The sequence below is a fragment of the Oncorhynchus tshawytscha genome, linkage group LG12, assembly GCF_018296145.1.
Source record: "Oncorhynchus tshawytscha isolate Ot180627B linkage group LG12, Otsh_v2.0, whole genome shotgun sequence".
In the NCBI taxonomy this organism is placed as follows: Eukaryota; Metazoa; Chordata; class Actinopteri; order Salmoniformes; family Salmonidae; genus Oncorhynchus; species Oncorhynchus tshawytscha.
The window spans coordinates 74,446,811-74,466,460 of record NC_056440.1 but is presented as its reverse complement, the minus strand read 5'-3'; the positions used below and the strand labels follow the sequence as shown (position 1 = coordinate 74,466,460).

The window sequence follows — 19,650 nt, the reverse complement described above, 5'->3', positions numbered from 1 at the left end:
CATACTATACCCTCTAGCTAATAAATATATGGAAAATCAGTGTGTGTCCCAAATGGCACCATATCCCCTAACTAGTGCACTACTTTTGACCAGGGCTCTGACCAAAAGTAGTGTACTTTATAGAGAATAGGGGGGCATTTTGGATTCACCCAGGCTTTTAGTTTCCATCTCCCCATCATTAATACATAACCCTTTCTAGTCTCATTCAGAACTTGCTCTGTTAACCACATCCTTACCTCCTACACTGCAGTAACATCCTCCTCTTCAAACAGAAGAGGAGGATGACGTATGATCTGAGTGGATCTGAGTGGATATGTGATGATTATCTTTCACCCTGGATCTGTCCTTTATGATTTCACATATCATCTGTGATTTAGTTATGATTTCAGATATAATTAACTCCTTGTGATCTACTGGTTTAATTGTAGTCTTCTGTGACAGACTGTTACTTGGCCAGCACACAAGAGATGTGGTTTTGGGTTTACAGATCAGTTTAGCTGTGGTCCATGGAGAGTCCTTCAGTCTTCTGGTTGAGAATGTGATTGTTATTCAGGCTCTTGCAATTCATGTGAAAGTTTCATGTGAGATCAAGTTGCCTCAGACTGCAGCCCAAGAAAACGCACATTTCAGAATATCTTACCCAGCATTAATTTCACACACCAGTGGCTTATCTTCTCTAAGAGCAGATTTCATTTGAGCAGTAACGCAATAAATACCATTATTAATCATACAGCAAAATGTCATAAGTGTGTGTGTGTGTCTATGTGAGTGAGTGTGTGTGTGTCTAGTCTTTACAGAGGGTGCTGCTGGCAGCATCACCAGATGGTGGAGGATTGGGAAGTGGTTCTCTCCCTTCCTAGCTTTGACTGGGGTTATGAGACAATGGGAAGCAGTGGAAAGTGAAAGGGGCTAGATTGTATGATGACACCTGTCGTGACGTTGTATTAGTTAATGTGACGACTGTTGTTCACCGAATTATTAAAGTTTCTAATTGCGTGATTAACTGAATCAAGCAATTATTAACTCATTAACCTGGGGCACCATGAGAAAACTAGTTTTTATTGAGTTTCTATTTCCCAAATTAACTCAAAGAATATCAGAATATCGATTTTACAACAGCCGCTAATTAACCAGTTGCCTCTACAATCTCGTTCTGACCATTGTATAGCCCGTGAATCTGCACGGACCCGGGTCTCACCAATGAGTTCGTACCTCACCAATCTTAGTTTAATATTTATTTACTAAAAAGCTAAAATGATGATAAAAGATACACATAGACAAAACACATCATAGGCCATTGATTAGAACTTAGTATAACGGGTCAACACACTATGGCACGTGTTACCCACGATGGGGATTTCAATAGAGAGAGAAAAAAGAAAGTACACAAGAGAAATATACATTTGGGTGAATTTGTCAGCTTTGCTATTCTAACCCTAGCCTTGCCCCAAACTGCCGCTCTTATGGGTCAGAATATAATGATGTAATTACGTGGGGATGATCTCCGAGGATTCTCTGCGTAGGCCTTCAGCTGTTTGATGACGCACTACTCCGGCACACCTCTCTGAGGGTCCTCCCGATGTCAGTGTCCTTTTTGGCTTAGGAGTCTGTTCCCTCACCCTTTGCTCTGGAATGGGTCTTCTGAGGACAGACAGCTCTGTAGCTCAGAGCTCACAGCATAGGAATGAAATCCTTTAGATACCACGATGCGATGGGAGATGGAGGCTAGGTGGTTCGACTTGAATTCACCTGCTTAGACACAGCTACTCATCCGTAGCTTGGGTAGAAGAGGATTTCTTGTCCTCAAACTTACGTTGCGTTCTGGGTTCGTTGACTTTTTAGACCTTGCTGCAGCTGGGGTCACGTAGTCTTGTCGTAAATTCTATACTCACAGGTTTTATACCCTTGGGTCAGAAGTGGGCGTAACGGCCTTTAGGGAAATTCTCTGGGCGTACCAAGTTAATGAGGCAAGGTCTAGATTTGATTCAAATCCAATTCAAATCAAATCAAATCAAATCAAATGTATTTATATAGCCCTTCGTACATCAGCTGATATCTCAAAGTGCTGTACAGAAACCCAGCCTAAAACCCCAAACAGCAAGCAATGCAGGTGTAGAAGCATTTTAGACAACTAACTTAACATTTCATCTTCCCTAAAACATTCTCTCTGATTTGGATATCTTCCATACAACGTACAATGTATAAACATCAAACATCTACTAGGAAAACTCTTCACATTACAATGTTTTCGTAATAACTTCATCTATTAACCTTTAATAACAAAACAAAAATGACATACATTTTCATATTCCATCTATCGTCATGACCACCATTGTGGCTGACGGAAACCATTTTTCAAAAGTCCCTTTATCTCATGTTTAATGTTCTGAGGCTGGTTCCCCATAGTAACAGGACAAAGGAATTTATATCTGTGACCTGAGATTTACCAAGGGCGTGAGGGGTCATAAAACCCCCCACATCTTCAGACCCCTAGATCTCTCCTCCTCTGTTGGGGTTGAGAGATAATCTGTAGGGTTGTGGTCTCCTGTAACCTGACCGGGTCAGGACAGTCATGACACACCCTATTGGCACCCTATTCCCTATATAGTGCACTACGTTTGACCAGGCTCTGGTCTTAGTGCACTACATAGGGAATAGGATGCCATTTGGACACAGACTAACTAGGTGAAGTGTGAGGAAGGCAGTCGTTCTGCCTTCCTCTTCCCTCCTCCTCCCTCCTTCCTCCTCCCTCGTTCCTCCTCTACACCGTAGTTTGATTGTCAGAGATAGAGTACCACATTGTGCAGGCAGGGTGACCTGACAATGCAGCTTAAAGAAAGTGTTATCTGGTCTAATTCCTCCTACAAACGGATTCACTGTAGGGTTTTGATACCCCTAAAATCAGCTTGTGCTCACTTCTTCATGCCTGTAGTCTACCACTGATATTCTAGATGTGTGTAAAATTCAGCATCAACATGAGAAGTTTCAATCAGATGAAAGAGAGTGATTGCCCACCGTTGGAAGAATCTAATGTAATTTGGACCATTTGGACCAAACCAATTCGTTCAATCTATTGCACCCACTGTAGGCAAAATCCACACTCTCTTTTCCTACCACCTATCCCTCCCTCCCCCTCCCTCCCTCCCTCCCTCCCCCTCCCTCCCTCCCTCCCTCCCTCCCTCCCTCCCTCCCTCCCTCCCTCCCTCCCTCCCTCCCTCCTCCCTCCCTCCCTCCCCCTCCCTCCCTCCCTCCCTCCCTCCCTCCCTCTGAGTTGGGTTGACAGCAGTGCATGGCTGGCACCCTCGTATCCTCTATTATAAGCCCACTCCATTCTGCCTGTCAGACTGTCTCTAGTCTCTTACCTTGTGATTTCCTCTTTCAGGGCAGCCGGGTCAGGAGGGTAAAACTTGACACGTAAACACATGGTGAATGGAGGCTGGGCTGGGGGGAGAGGTCACATGTTAGAACAGAGGCTTTTTCTAGTAGTTATTGTGACCTAACTAGTAGTAACCTCCAATGATTTAATCACCCAATCAAATTTGGAACTGAATATCATCATGCATACTTCAATAGGCATACATGGTCATTTATTCATGTACTTACATTTCATTTGTTTGGCAATACATTTTGTAAACCCCAACCAGTGCTGAAAGATATAAATAAAAACAAAGCAGTCAAAAACTGTGTTTTCTAGGTGCTAAATACCTGACTGCAATCCCTCTGGCTCTACTCTAGACATTAGTGACAGACTACGTGGTCTGATTGCTCTGTAGTTGTGCATTCTGACTTGTTGTCTAGAGCTGGAGGGCATTCTAGAACAGAACTCCACTGAGCATCCTAACGCTGTGTTCTCTCTAACTCACTGATGTTTATATTTTCTCTCTCTCTCCTCATCCTCCTCTCTCTCTCTCTCTCTCCTTCACATCCCCCCTCTCTCTCTTACCCAGTGACTCTTATAGAGATGAAAGCAAGGAAAGTGCTTTAGAGGAAGGACACTCAGAGAAACGCTTGTTGTCTGTCAGCTCATAACCATTTGGAGGAGAAAAAAATATCTCTGGTGAGTTGAACAGATGTTGTCTCAATGAATCTGTATGAATAAAGGTTGAATGAAAAATGGAATACATTAAATGAGTGGGGAAGACACTACACCGGTGATACTGGCCTAGTTTGTTGATGTTAATCATATCTCCCAGACTTCACCTGTCTCTCCCCTGGCCTCGAGGTTCTGTTCTGGAGAGGAGGGCTTGGTTGAGTGCTTCACTGATAGACTGTGCCAGAGTTGTGTCTGTCAAAGCCTCATATACCCTCACTACAGTCCTTCTATCAAATCCTGAAACACTGCTCTAACTACCTGCCAATCTGAAAGGTATATAGAAGAGACTGACAGTGAATATAGACTGGGTTAAGTACTCTGACTCTGACTGAGGAAGGCAGCAGTGGTGTGTATTCATGGATGCCAAGAGAAGCCAGGCTTTCCCAAAATATTGATAAATATATATATATATTTTTAAATGGACTATTCTTCTCCCTGTGTTTCATAAATTTCCTTCAATTTGCAAGGCTGAATGTATCTCACCGGAGAAAGCATCCGAGTGAGTGAAACAGCGCCCCCCCCCCTGTCTCTGTAAGTGTAGGCCATCCTTTTGATGCTGTCTGGTCAAAAAGAGTATGACATTGTTGCCGATTGTAGGGTTGAATGCTAGGGAAGCCAGCAAGCATTTGGCCACTCAGCATTGAAATAAACTGAGTGAGCTCAACTGTGAATGATCCTGGTGAACCAAAAAAATGTGTCAAGGGAAGCCAGTTTGGATTTGGCTTCACACCAATCACATCACGAGAGCAATACGTCATAAACAGAAATAACTTGAATTGTTGCAGCTCATGTTGTTGTCCTCCGGTGGCTAGCTAGCTAAAAATGGGCCCTTTCCTAAATTATCCATGGATGGATACAGGGATTTGGAGTTGTGGTTTTACTTAATTCTCTGTACTGGCCAATGATGGCGATTCTGATCCAACCATATATTCACATATGGTGCCCTGATCTGAGAGAATGGAAGTTAAATGTGTAGCTAGGCTAATGTAGAAGGCTAATGTTAACTAGCTAACATTGCCCATGAAAGGAAGTTAGGCTAGTGAGAAAGCATTTTAGCCAGGTAGCCTAGGACAACAAAAAATAAAACATCTCATCAACATGAAAGAGAGGAGGATGGGATTGGCGTTTCTCTACAAGTAGGGTGAGTCAACATGTTTTCTCTACTTGCACGGATACACACACACACACACACACACACACACACACAGACACAGAGAGAGAAATCAGAACAGCCACATCATATTTAGCGTACGTTGATTGGACTCATTTGTGTTTGGTATCTTTTAGTTGTCACTGTATTAAACTAAGCATAGGTGATTTGATGATGGTGAAATGTTCAAATTGAAATGGTGCTGGATTAGTGGAGGCAGCTCCTGTTTTCTTTTGTGACTTGCGATAACTGTCCCCGAAACTCAATCAATAATTGTTTAGTATTCCGAAAATGTTGGAAACATTACCTTGCTTGACCATGCTGTAGGTCATGTAACTGTTTCATACAATATGCTTTGTGGACTTCACAGGACAGAGGTTGCTCTCAGGTTTTGTGATGACACACAGGTGTGGTTGAATTTATTGTTGAATTTATTAACTTATTGTCTCAGCCTTAGGTCTATATATCACGGTCACAAGGCATATGAACTAGGCTGTGATTGGGAGTCCCATAGGGCAGCGCAAAATTGGCCCAGCGTTGTCCTGGTTTGGCCGAGGTAGGCTGTCATTGTAAATAAGAATTTGTTCTTTAACTGACTTGCCTAGTTAAATAAAGGTTAACATTTTTGGGATAGGGGGCAGCATTTTCACTTTTGGATGAATAGCGTGCCCAGAGTTAACTGCCTCCTACTCAGTCCCAGATGCGAATATATACATGTTATTATTAGCATTGGATAAAAAAAACACTCTGAAGTTTCTAAAACTGTTTGAATGATGTATGTGAGTATAACAGAACTCATATGGCAGGAAACATCCAACCAGGATGTGGGAAATCTGAGGTTTGTAGTTTTTCAAAGCTTGGCCTACCGAATACACAGCGTCTATGGGGTCAAGTTGCACTTCCTAAGGCTTCCACTAGATGTCAACCGTCTTTAGAAACTTGTTTCAGGCTTCTGCTATAAAGGAGGGGGGAATGGGAACTGAATGAGTCATGGGTCTGGCAGAGTGTCTCAGTGACGTGCGGTCCCGACAGAGTTAGCTCTCGTTCCAGTGCTTTTCTACAGAATGGACAGAATGGAATTCCCCGGTTGGAACCTTATTGATGATTTATGTTAAAAACATGCTAAAGATTGATTCCATACATCGTTTGACTTGCTTCTACGACCTGTAACAGAACTTTGAGTTTTTGTCTGGACGTAGTGCTCGCACCTCATGAAGATGGATTACTGGGCTGAACACGCTAACAACAAGTGGCTATTTGGACATAAATGATGGACTTTATGGACCATTATGGAACAAATAAGTCATTTATTGTCGAACTGGGATCCTGGGAGTGCATTCTGATGACGATCATCAAAGGTAAGTGAATATTTATAATGTTATTTCTAACTTCTGTTGACTCCAACATGGCGGATATTTCTTTGGCTGGATTGGACTCTGAGCACCGTACTCAGGTTATGCTTTTTCCGAAAAGTTTTTTTGAAATCTGACACAGCGGTTGCATTAAGGAGAAGTCTATCTTTAATTCCGCGAATAACACTTGTATCTTTTATCAATGTTTATTATGAGTATTTCTGCAAAATCACCAGATGTTTTTGAATCAAAACATTACTGCACGTAACACTCCACTGTAAACTGAGATTTTTGGATATAAATATGCACATTAACGTACATGTATTGTGTAACATGAGTGTCATCTGATGAAGATCATCAAAAATGGCTGTGTGTTTTTTTTGACTTGCTCTGACCTAACAATCATATGTTGTGTTTTCGCTGTAAAGCCTTTTTGAAATTGGACACGATGGGTAGATTAATAAGACGTTTATCTTTCATTTGCTGTACTGGACTTGATAATGTGTGAAAGTTACATATTTCAAAAAAATATTTTTTGTGTGACCCCGGGGAACATGTTTTTTTTGCCACAGGGAGTAGGGTTATTTTGCACCGAATAAGAGCACACAGCACAGAGCAGGAGATATGAAGTGCAGATAACAAACCCTTAAGAGACACCATGGAAAAATATTTAACAGGGATAAAAAGAAAGGCGGAGAGAAACGGAGATAATGAGACAGCCGTAAGTCTCCCGAAAGCTAAGACAAGGAAATATGACGAAGCGTATGTAGCTCTTGGCTTCACTGTGACTACGGTGGGGGACGAGGAGATATGACGAAGCGTATGTAGCGCTTGGCTTCACTGTGACTACGGTGGGAGACGAGGAGATATGACGAAGCGTATGTAGCGCTTGGCTTCACTGTGACTACGGTGGGGGACGAGGAGATATGACGAAGCGTATGTAGAGCTTGGCTTCACTGTGACTACGGTGGGGGACGAGGAGATATGACGAAGCGTATGTAGCGCTTGGCTTCACTGTGACTACGGTGGGAGACGAGGAGATATGACGAAGCGTATGTAGCGCTTGGCTTCACTGTGACTACGGTGGGAGATGAGGAGATATGGCGAAGCGTATGCAAAATGACCTCCAGCAGGCCACAAATGTGCATGTGTCTGCTCAAACGGTCAGAAACAGACTCCATGAGGGTGGTATGAGGGCCCGACGTCAACAGGTGGGGGTTGTTCTTACAGCCCAACACCGTGCAGGACGTTTGGCATTTGCCAGAGAACACCAAGATTGGCAAATTCGCCACTGGCGTCCTGTGCTCTTCACAGATGAAAGCAGGTTCACACTGAGCACATGTGACAGACGTAACAGAGTCTGGAGACATCGTGGAGAACGTTCTGCTGCCTGCAACATCCTCTAGCATGGCCGGTTTGGCGGTGGGTCAGTCATGGTGTAGGATGGCATTTCTTTGGGGGCCGCACAGCCCTCCATGTGCTCGCCAGAGGTAGCCTGACTGCCATTAGGTACCGAGATGAGATCCTCAGACCCCTTGTGAGACCATATGCTGGTGCGGTTGGCCCTGGGTTCCACCTAATGCAAGACAATGCTAGACCTCATGTGGCTGGAGTGTGTCAGCAGTTCCTGCAAGAGGAAGGCACGATGCTATGGACTGGCCTGCCCGTTCCCCAGACCTGAATCCAATTGAGCACATCTGGGACATCATGTCTCGCTCCATCCACCAACGCCACATTGCACCACATACTGTCCAGGAGTTGGCGGATGCTTTAGTCCAGGTCTGTGAGGAGATCCCTCAGGAGACTATCCGCCACCTCATCAGGAGCATGCCCAGGCGTTGTAGGAGGTCATACAGGCACGTGGAGGCCACACACACTACTGAGCCTCATTTTGACTTGTTTTAAGGACATTACATCAAAGTTGGATCAGCCTGTAGTGTGGTTTTCCAATTTAATTTTGAGTGTGACTCCAAATCCAGACCTCCATGGGTTGATAAATTTGATTTCCATAATTTTCGATCATTTTTGTGTGATTTTGTTGTCAGCACATTCAACAATGTAAAGAAAAAACTATTTAATAAGAATATTTCATTCATTCAGATCTAGGATGTGTAATTGTAGTGTTCCCTTTATTTTTTTAGCAGTGTATATATATTTCACATTATTGCATCAGCTCCTCAACAACGTGATATGGACACTCGTGTTTAGAATAGATAATAATGTTTAGACTGATATAATTATATGTGTACTTGTAACTAATTAGTCTGTCAAGGTAGAATGATGCTTTATTACACATAAAGTACACCTGACAAAACCATTTTCCACAGATCAGCGTGAGGGAATATGTTTCCAAGTAAGGTCCAGTTCAATACTCACAGTAAGAAACACCCAACAGCTCCAATCAGAGTTCCTGTCCAATCTGTCTGTTTGACAGCAGATTGAAGTCTTCTTCTGGTTAGTTTATGGGCAGAAAGATGTGCTACCACTTTCTCCATCACTCTGTAAATCCCCCTCCCTCCCATCAAATGTTTTTTCCTCACAACAACAACAACAACAACACTCGCTTCTCTGAAAGTGTTGAGATAGAGACAGAACAGGAACTGATTCTGATCGGCACAGAACCATTGTTCCTATGGGAATAGGATCTGTGTGTGTGAGCGCGCGTGGGTGTCACGTGAGGGTGTGCGTGTGTGTATCAGGCTGTGCAGACAAGAGCGTTAACACACAGTAATAACCTCAGGCTGTGACGCAGTAGAGTACGGGCTTGGGCTCTGCTGCAGGCACACATGAAAGGAGGAGATAGAAGAGAGGGATAAACTGTAGAAATGGCCTGCTCAGTGGTATATGTGTGATGTCATGGGAAAGAGAGTGAGAGGGAGGAAAGGAGAGAGAGTATGAAAGTGGCAGCAAGGGAGAGGTAGTTAAGAGAGAAACAGTCAGAAAGAGAGAGAGAGATAGACAGACATAAACAAAGAGAGAGGGAGTTACCCCTCCTCCCTGTCGGTTGACACCACCCACCCTCTGTTTGTCTGGGTCCACATATCTGATGCCAAAGTAGTCCTTCTCCAGCAGGTTATGGTGGTGACAGATGAGATCAAACAGGTACTGTCCCTTTGCATCGCGCTGTAACACATAAGAAAACACTACATGAATAACTGAGGAGAGACAACTACTGTCACCAATGTAGGGGTGACAGAGATGACAACCAGGTAGAGGAGATACCAGGTAATGCATCTCGCTGTACAACCGTGAAAAACAACACTAGTTAGTAGTGTAGGGGTGACAGTGGTTGGTAGCCAGGCAACGCCACAGACAGTGACTGACAAAGAGCTAAGGAGGAGAGGGGTGAAAACATGAACAGACACCATGTACAAAGATTTGGGGCTCAAAAGAAATGAGATTTCAATAACACCAGAACATGGTTAATATTTCACCAACCCTGGGGACATATCTGAGGAGAATCAAATATTAATATGCAGAAACAGCCATCTGTGATGTCTCGCTGAAACCTCTACTGCAGAGGAAAAGACATGATGGAGAGAAGCAGTACGGAGAGGTAGACAAGGTGGAAAATGGAGTGGAAGTGGAGCAATGTACACCTGGTGCAGACAGTGATGAGGAGGAAATGTAGAGAGTGAGAAATTCAATTGGCCCTTCAGTGTAGAGCTGTGAGTGGGAAATGGAATACGCCCTGCTGTGCAGTGCAGTGAATAAGAAATGGAATCTGTAGTCGCAGCCCGTCTGTTGATGTAATCAGTATCCACCTCGCAGCGCATGACAAATGGAATGGTCCAGTATCCACCTCAGCCCAGCCTTCTGTAGACTTTTCAAAGAGCGATGTAAATGGAATATGCTCTGCTGCTTACTGCCTGCTCAGACATAGGTGGTCACTGGGTGACTGGGCTCGGCCCAGCCTGTCTGTTGATGTAATCAGTATCCACCTCAGCCCAGCCTGTCTGATGATGTAATCAGTATCCACCTCAGCCCCAACATGAATGGCCCAGGCCCATTGACATGAATGGCCCAGGCCCATTGACATGAATGGCCCAGGCCCATTGACATGAATGGCCCAGGCCCATTGACATGAATGGCCCAGGCCCATTGACATGAATGGCCCAGGCCCATTGACATGAATGACCCAGGTCCAGTAATATGAATGACCCAGACCCATTAACATGAATGACCCAGACCCATTAACATGAATGTCCAGGCCCAGTAATATGAATGTCCAGGCCCACTAATATGAATGTCCAGGCCCAGTAATATGAATGACCCAGGTCCAGTAATATGAATGACCCAGGCCCAGTAATATGAATGACCCAGACCCAGTAATATGAATGGCCCAGGTACAGTAATATGAATGGCCCAGGCCAAGTAATATGAATGGCCCAGGCCAAGTAATATGAATGGCCCAGGCCAAGTAATATGAATGGCCCAGGCCAAGTAATATGAATGGCCCAGGCCCAGTAATATGGTTGACCCAGGCCCAGTAATATGAATGGCCCAGTAATATGAATGGCCCAGGACCAGTAATGTGAATGGCCCAGTAATAAGAATGGCCCAGTTTACCACCAAAAAACACATCAGCAGGGCTGAGGCTGGCATCTGGCAAAGCCCTAGGTGACTGTATGGCTCAGTGTTAGCGCTGAGGATGCATCCCAAATGGCGCCATATTCACTTTATAGTGCACTACTATTTCCAGAACCATATAGGGAATAGTGTGCTATTTGGCACGCAGACAGAATGTTCTGAATGTTAACGCTGGCTAGCACCTCAGAAGCCTGACCTTTTCCAGTCTCTCTATGGGATCGCACATCCACTGGCTACTGTCTCTGTCCAGTATGTCACCGTCACAGCAGCTATACCACACACACTGAGGACTATCCTCCACGACACGAAGCGCTGACTCGCACTCCCTTAAAATACAATCATCCTGCCGGTCTGAGAGTGGCAGACAGACACAAACACCGCTCCACAGAAGCACATACAGAGACACTGCACCAATGTATACACGCATATAGTACCTGCTTCCTATACTAAGCTACATAACTTATCTACAGCCAAAATGAGGCAGACAGCCTCTCTAATGAATCACAGTGTGTGTGATGTAATTTATGGCAACTGTGTTTACTGAAAGACAACCAAACACAGAGCCATTTATCACTACAGGTCTGAACATTTAGGAATGAAATGAACTGGAACCCAAACACAGGCTTTCATTCATTAGACTAATCCTAGGTTTTGTCCCATAATGGCTCCCTATTCCCTTTATTGTGCACTACTACTATACAGAGAAGATGGTTCCATTTTGGATGCACTCAACAATCTCTGTCCCTCACCAGGAACAACAACACTTTACATATTTAGCAGACACTCTTATCAAGAGCAATTAGGGTTAAGTGCCTTGTTCAAGGGCAAATTTACATATTTTTCACCTAGGGGTTTCAAACCAGCAACCTTTCGGTGTAGTGCCTACACTCTTAACCACTAGGCTACCTGCCACCTATAGCTGTTACGACTTCTAGGAGTAGTGGGTGCGGAGTCAGGCGCAGAGAGACTTCTAGGAGTAGTGGGTGCGGAGTCAGGCGCAGAGAGACTTCTAGGAGTAGTGGCTGCGGAGTCAGGCGCAGAGAGACTTCTAGGAGTAGTGGGTGCGGAGTCAGGCGCAGAGAGACTTCTAGGAGTAGTGGGTGCGGAGTCAGGCCAGAGAGACTTCTAGGAGTAGTGGGTGCGGAGTCAGGTGCAGAGAGACTTCTAGGAGTAGTGGGTGCGGAGTCAGGCGCAGAGAGACTTCTAGGAGTAGTGGGTGCGGAGTCAGGTGCAGAGAGCAGAGGGTAAAGGACAACTGTATTTTTTCCGGAGAAAAGTAGGTCACGCCAAAACACCAGGCGCATACAAATGACCGGCCCAAAAACAGGACACAAACAGTCCAGAGAAATACAGAAAATAACACATCCACAAAACGAACAGAGAAACAAGTAGTGACTAATCTACTTACTGAGTTTAAATAGCCCATAAATCACAACCTAAACACAAAACAGGTGCAACTAATCAGACACAACTAAATGAAACAGAAAAGGGGATTCTTGGCAGCTAGTAGGCCGGCGACGACCGCCGAGCGCCGCCCGAACAGGAAGAGGCACCATCTTCGGCGGATTCGTGACAATAGCACTTAGCAGTCACTAAGCAGCTTTACATACTGTATTATGGCTACATAAGCACCACTGCACATTGCACATACATACAGCTGACCTCAACTTGTACTGAATGTATACTTTGCATATTGATGAGATAAATTCAACTTTAAAAAGTTGAGAGCAGCACCCCTGGTACAGAAACAGCAGTACTGAAGCAGGGCTGAAGACAATGACTATATATATTAGAGGACTGAAGCAGGGCTGAAGACAATGACTGTATATACTAGAGGACTGAAGCAGGGCCAAAGACAATGACTGTATATATTAGAGGACAGAAGCAGGGCTGAAGTCAATGACTGTATATATTAGAGGACTGAAGCAGGGCTGAAGACAATAACTGTATATATTAGAGGACTGAAGCAGGGCTGAAGACAATGACTGTATATATTAGAGGACTGAAGCAGGGCTGAAGACAATGACTGTATATATTAGAGGACTGAAGCAGGGCTGAAGACAATGACTGTATATATTAGAGGACAGAAGCAGGGCTGAAGTCAATGACTGTATATATTAGAGGACTGAAGCAGGGCTGAAGACAATAACTGTATATATTAGAGGACTGAAGCAGGGCTGAAGACAATGACTGTATATATTAGAGGACTGAAGCTAAAGCGTATTGATCCGATGCAAAGCAAAGCGGTCTCTGATGTCCCTATGGGAATAAGCCCAGAGACGAGCTACTCTGGAGGAACACAACTATGTAGGAAAACGCTGTATTGTACAATATAGATTTGTGGGGAGTGTGGATATGTTATGTTAATGCAGAGTACCATGTTTTGGTACAGTATTCCACTGCTTTGCTCTACCACCTACCATCTACCACCTAACACCTACCATCTACTACCTACCACTACCATCTACCTACACCATCATCTCCACTTTACTGTTGAGCATAGCAGATATGTTAATACAGAGAGGATGGGTTATAGAAGTTTTAATGAGTGAGGTTTAATCAGAGATAATGGCTATATCTCATCTCAGAATGAACAAAGGAAAGCTACTGATGACTTTCAGTGTGGCATCTTCATTGTATAGTATGGATTTATTATGAGCTTCATTCAGTGTGTGTGTGTGTGTGTTTGTGCATTCCTGCCTGCATTTGTGTGTGTGTGTGTGTGTGTGTGTGTGTGTGTGTGTGTGTGTGTGTGTGTGTGTAGTGCAAGTACACAAACAGTATTTCTTATTTCTTCTCTACCACACTTTCTAATCTACAGAACACCATTACTGTCAGTGAATATCACCACCCACTTTCTAATCTACAGAACACCATTACTGCCAGTGAATATCACCACCCACTTTCTAATCTACAGAACACCATTACTGCCAGTGAATATCACCACCCACTTTCTAATCTACAGAACACCATTACTGTCAGTGAATATCACCACCCACTTTCTAATCTACAGAACACCGTTACTGTCAGTTAATATCACCACCCACTTTCTAATCTACAGAACACCATTACTGCCAGTTAATATCACCACCCACTTTCTAATCTACAGGACACCATTGCTGCCAGTGAATATCACCACCCACTTTCTAATCTACAGAACACCATTACTGCCAGTGAATATCACCACCCACTTTCTAATCTACAGAACACCGTTACAGCCAGTTAATATCACCACCCACTTTCTAATCTACAGAACACCATTACTGCCAGTGAATATCACCACCCACTTTCTAATCTACAGAACACCATTACAGCCAGTTAATATCACCACCCACTTTCTAATCTACAGAACACCATTACTGCCAGTGAATATCACCACCCACTTTCTAATCTACAGAACACCATTACTGCCAGTGAATATCACCACCCACTTTCTAATCTACAGAACACCGTTACTGTCAGTGAATATCACCACCCACTTTCTAATCTACAGAACACCATTACTGCCAGTGAATATCACCACCCACTTTCTAATCTACAGAACACCATTACTGCCAGTGAATACGACCACCCACTTTCTAATCTACAGAACACCATTACTGCCAGTGAATATCACCACCCACTTTCTAATCTACAGAACACCATTACTGCCAGTGAATATCACCACCCACTTTCTAATCTACAGAACACCATTACTGCCAGTGAATATCACCACCCACTTTCTAATCTACAGAACACCATTACTGCCAGTGAATATCACCACCCACTTTCTAATCTACAGAACACCATTACTGCCAGTGAATACGACCACCCACTTTCTAATCTACAGAACACCATTACTGCCAGTGAATACGACCACCCACTTTCTAATCTACAGAACACCATTACTGCCAGTGAATATCACCACCCACTTTCTAATCTACAGAACACCATTACTGCCAGTGAATATCACCACCCACTTTCTAATCTACAGAACACCGTTACTGTCAGTGAATATCACCACCCACTTTCTAATCTACAGAACACCATTACTGCCAGTGAATATCACCACCCACTTTCTAATCTACAGAACACCATTACTGCCAGTGAATATCACCACCCACTTTCTAATCTACAGAACACCATTACTGCCAGTGAATATCACCACCCACTTTCTAATCTACAGAACACCATTACTGTCAGTGAATACCACCACCCACTTTCTAATCTACAGAACACCGTTACTGCCAGTGAATATCACCACCCACTTTCTAATCTACAGAACACCATTACTGTCACCACCCACTTTCTAATCTACAGTGAATATCACCACCCACTTTCTAATCTACAGAACACCATTACTGCCAGTGAATATCACCACCCACTTTCTAATCTACAGAACACCATTACTGCCAGTGAATATCACCACCCACTTTCTAATCTACAGAACACCATTACTGCCAGTGAATATCACCACCCACTTTCTAATCTACAGAACACCATTACTGCCAGTGAATATCACCACCCACTTTCTAATCTACAGAACACCATTACTGCCAGTGAATATCACCACCCACTTTCTAATCTACAGAACACCATTACTGCCAGTGAATATCACCACCCACTTTCTAATCTACAGAACACCATTACTGTCAGTGAATATCACCACCCACTTTCTAATCTACAGAACACCATTACTGTCAGTGAATATCACCACCCACTTTCTAATCTACAGAACACCATTACTGCCAGTGAATATCACCACCCACTTTCTAATCTACAGAACACCATTACTGCCAGTGAATATCACCACCCACTTTCTAATCTACAGAACACCATTACTGTCAGTGAATATAACCACCCACTTTCTAATCTACAGAACACCATTACTGTCAGTGAATATCACCACCCACTTTCAAATCTACAGAACACCATTACTGCCAGTGAATATCACCACCCACTTTCTAATCTACAGAACACCATTACTGCCAGTGAATATCACCACCCACTTTCTAATCTACAGAACACCATTACTGCCAGTGAATATCACCACCCACTTTCTAATCTACAGAACACCATTACTGCCAGTGAATATCTACCACCCACTTTCTAATCTACAGAACACCATTACTGCCAGTGAATATCACCACCCACTTTCTAATCTACAGAACACCATTACTGCCAGTGAATATCACCACCCACTTTCTAATCTACAGAACACCATTACTGCCAGTGAATATCACCACCCACTTTCTAATCTACAGAACACCATTACTGCCAGTGAATATCACCACCCACTTTCTAATCTACAGAACACCATTACCGTTACTGTCAGTGAATATCACCACCCACTTTCTAATCTACAGAACACCATTACTGTCAGTGAATATCACCACCCACTTTCTAATCTACAGAACACCATTACTGTCAGTGAATATAACCACCCACTTTCTAATCTACAGAACACCATTACTGCAAGTGAATATCACCACCCACTTTCTAATCTACAGAACACCATTACTGCCAGTGAATATCACCACCCACTTTCTAATCTACAGAACACCGTTACTGTCAGTGAATATCACCACCCACTTTCTAATCTACAGAACACCATTACTGTCAGTGAATATCACCACCCACTTTCAAATCTACAGAACACCATTACTGTCAGTGAATATAACCACCCACTTTCTAATCTACAGAACACCATTACTGCCAGTGAATATCACCACCCACTTTCTAATCTACAGAACACCATTACTGCCAGTGAATATCACCACCCACTTTCTAATCTACAGAACACCATTACTGCCAGTGAATATAACCACCCACTTTCTAATCTACAGAACACCATTACTGCCAGTGAATATCACCACCCACTTTCTAATCTACAGAACACCATTACTGCCAGTGAATATCACCACCCACTTTCTAATCTACAGAACACCATTACTGCCAGTGAATATCACCACCCACTTTCTAATCTACAGAACACCATTACTGCCAGTGAATATCACCACCCACTTTCTAATCTACAGAACACCGTTACTGTCAGTGAATATCACCACCCACTTTCTAATCTACAGAACACCATTACTGTCAGTGAATATCACCACCCACTTTCTAATCTACAGAACACCATTACTGTCAGTGAATATAACCACCCACTTTCTAATCTACAGAACACCATTACTGCCAGTGAATATCACCACCCACTTTCTAATCTACAGAACACCATTACTGCCAGTGAATATCACCACCCACTTTCTAATCTACAGAACACCATTACTGCCAGTGAATATCACCACCCACTTTCTAATCTACAGAACACCATTACTGCCAGTGAATATCACCACCCACTTTCTAATCTACAGAACACCATTACTGTCAGTGAATATAACCACCCACTTTCTAATCTACAGAACACCATTACTGCCAGTGAATATCACCACCCACTTTCTAATCTACAGAACACCATTACTGCCAGTGAATATAACCACCCACTTTCTAATCTACAGAACACCATTACTGCCAGTGAATATCACCACCCACTTTCTAATCTACAGAACACCATTACTGCCAGTGAATATCACCACCCACTTTCTAATCTACAGAACACCGTTACTGCCAGTGAATATCACCACCCACTTTCTAATCTACAGAACACCATTACTGCCAGTGAATACGACCACCCACTTTCTAATCTACAGAACACCATTACTGCCAGTGAATACGACCACCCACTTTCTAATCTACAGAACACCGTTACTGCCAGTGAATACGACCACCCACTTTCTAATCTACAGAACACCATTACGGGGCGGCAGGGTAGCGGCAGAGTAGCCTAGTGGTTAGAGCATTGGACTAGTAACTGGAAGGTTGCAAGTTCAAGCCCCCGAGCTGACAAGGTACAAATCTGTCGTTCTGCCCCTGAACAGGCAGTTAACCCACTGTTCCTAAGCCGTCATTGAAAATAAGAATTTGTTCTTAACTGACTTGCCTAGTTAAATAAAGGTAAATACAAATAATAATAATTACTGACAGTGAATACAACCACCCCACTTTCTAATCTACAGAACACTGTTACTGCCAGTGAATATGACCACCCACTCTCTAGGAGTAATTGAGCTTCATTCCAGTAAATTCATCAGCTACTTTTTAATCACACTGGCTGGCCCTCTTAGCACTGTTAGAAAGTTTTCCTAATAGCCATCACACTCTAATTACCTAAAGCTTTCGCTTTAGGAATTAAACTGCTGCAGACTTGGGTTCTAATACTATTAGAAATAATTTCAAATACTTAATCTGTGTTTGATTGAGCTTGACTGGAGTAATGCAACAATGCAAGAGCCCCAAACCATCAAACGCCACACATCTAGAACTCCAGGCAGGCTACATAAAACGCTAAAAGTATTTGAAAGGTTTCAAATACCATTTGAACCCACGTTTAAACTACAGTACTGTGTCTCCACGCAGAGGCCTTGACTTACTGGGAGAGAAAGAGAGAGAGTCCCCTAACTCAGCTGGTCCTGGGGCTCTGTTCACAAACACAAACACAAGCTCCAGGACAGCAACACAATTAGACCCAACCAAATCAGGCAGGGTCTACAGTCAATCATGGAGTACAAAAAGAAAACCAGTCCCGTCGCAGACATCGACGTCTTGTGCCCAGACAAATTAAACAATTTATTTGCTCACTTTGAGGACAATACAGTGCCACTGACACGGCCCGCTATCAAAGCCTGTGGGCTCTCCGTCACCGTGGCCGACGAGTATTTTTTCATTTTTATTGAACCTTTATTTAACCAGGAAGGGCTCATTGAGATTGGCAGCACCAATTCATTACAAAAAAATACATACAGACAACATGAAAAACTACAAGTAATCTAGTAAAAACCATTGAATTCACAAGAGTATAAAACAGCAAATTAAAAACATTGACAGGTCAGCTATTCCACCTCGCTGCACTGGCCTGGCTACCGGGAGCATTCAACCAGGTAAGGTTGGGCAGGCTCGGTGCTCAAGAGCTCCAGTGCGCCTGCACGGTCCGGTCTATCCAGTGCCACCTCCATGCACCAGCCCTCCGGTGGCAGCCCCCCGCACCAGACAGTCTCTCCGCTGATAGTGGTAGTGGTAGGAGAACGTCATTTCCGGTCACAACTTGCAGACTTGTTTTCGAGTTGCTGTGCGTTTTGTTGCCAACCTATTTTGCTACCTGAAAACATTACGGTTTTTACTTTTTAATTACATTATTATTATTATTTACTTTTTTCCCTCAACTTTTTCACTCCGGACGCTTTATCTGGACACGATTCGTCAGGACCTCCAACAGCCGAAGCTAAGTAGTAACATTAACGTGATGCCTTCTAATTGCGGTCGCTGTACTCGCCTTACGGCGAGGATAGCTGTGCTGCAAGCCCAGCTTCAGACGCAATCGTTAGGCAAGGGTAATTTCAGTGTAGGAAAGGATGAAACAGCGTCTGTGC

General features: G+C 43.6%; 1 protein-coding gene across 1 annotated transcript in view; it reads right to left on the bottom strand.

The window, feature by feature from the left end:
- Nucleotides 1–19,650, bottom strand: part of LOC112247469 (FERM domain-containing protein 5-like) — a 124,274-nt gene that overhangs the window by 13,935 nt on the left and 90,689 nt on the right. Inside the window, exons 2-4 of the mRNA XM_042331058.1 lie at nt 9,614–9,718; nt 3,604–3,646; nt 3,363–3,441 (exon numbers count right to left, since the gene is read on the bottom strand). Coding sequence (XP_042186992.1) covers nt 3,363–3,441; nt 3,604–3,646; nt 9,614–9,718 — 227 coding nt within the window. The remainder of the gene's footprint in view (nt 1–3,362; nt 3,442–3,603; nt 3,647–9,613; nt 9,719–19,650) is intronic.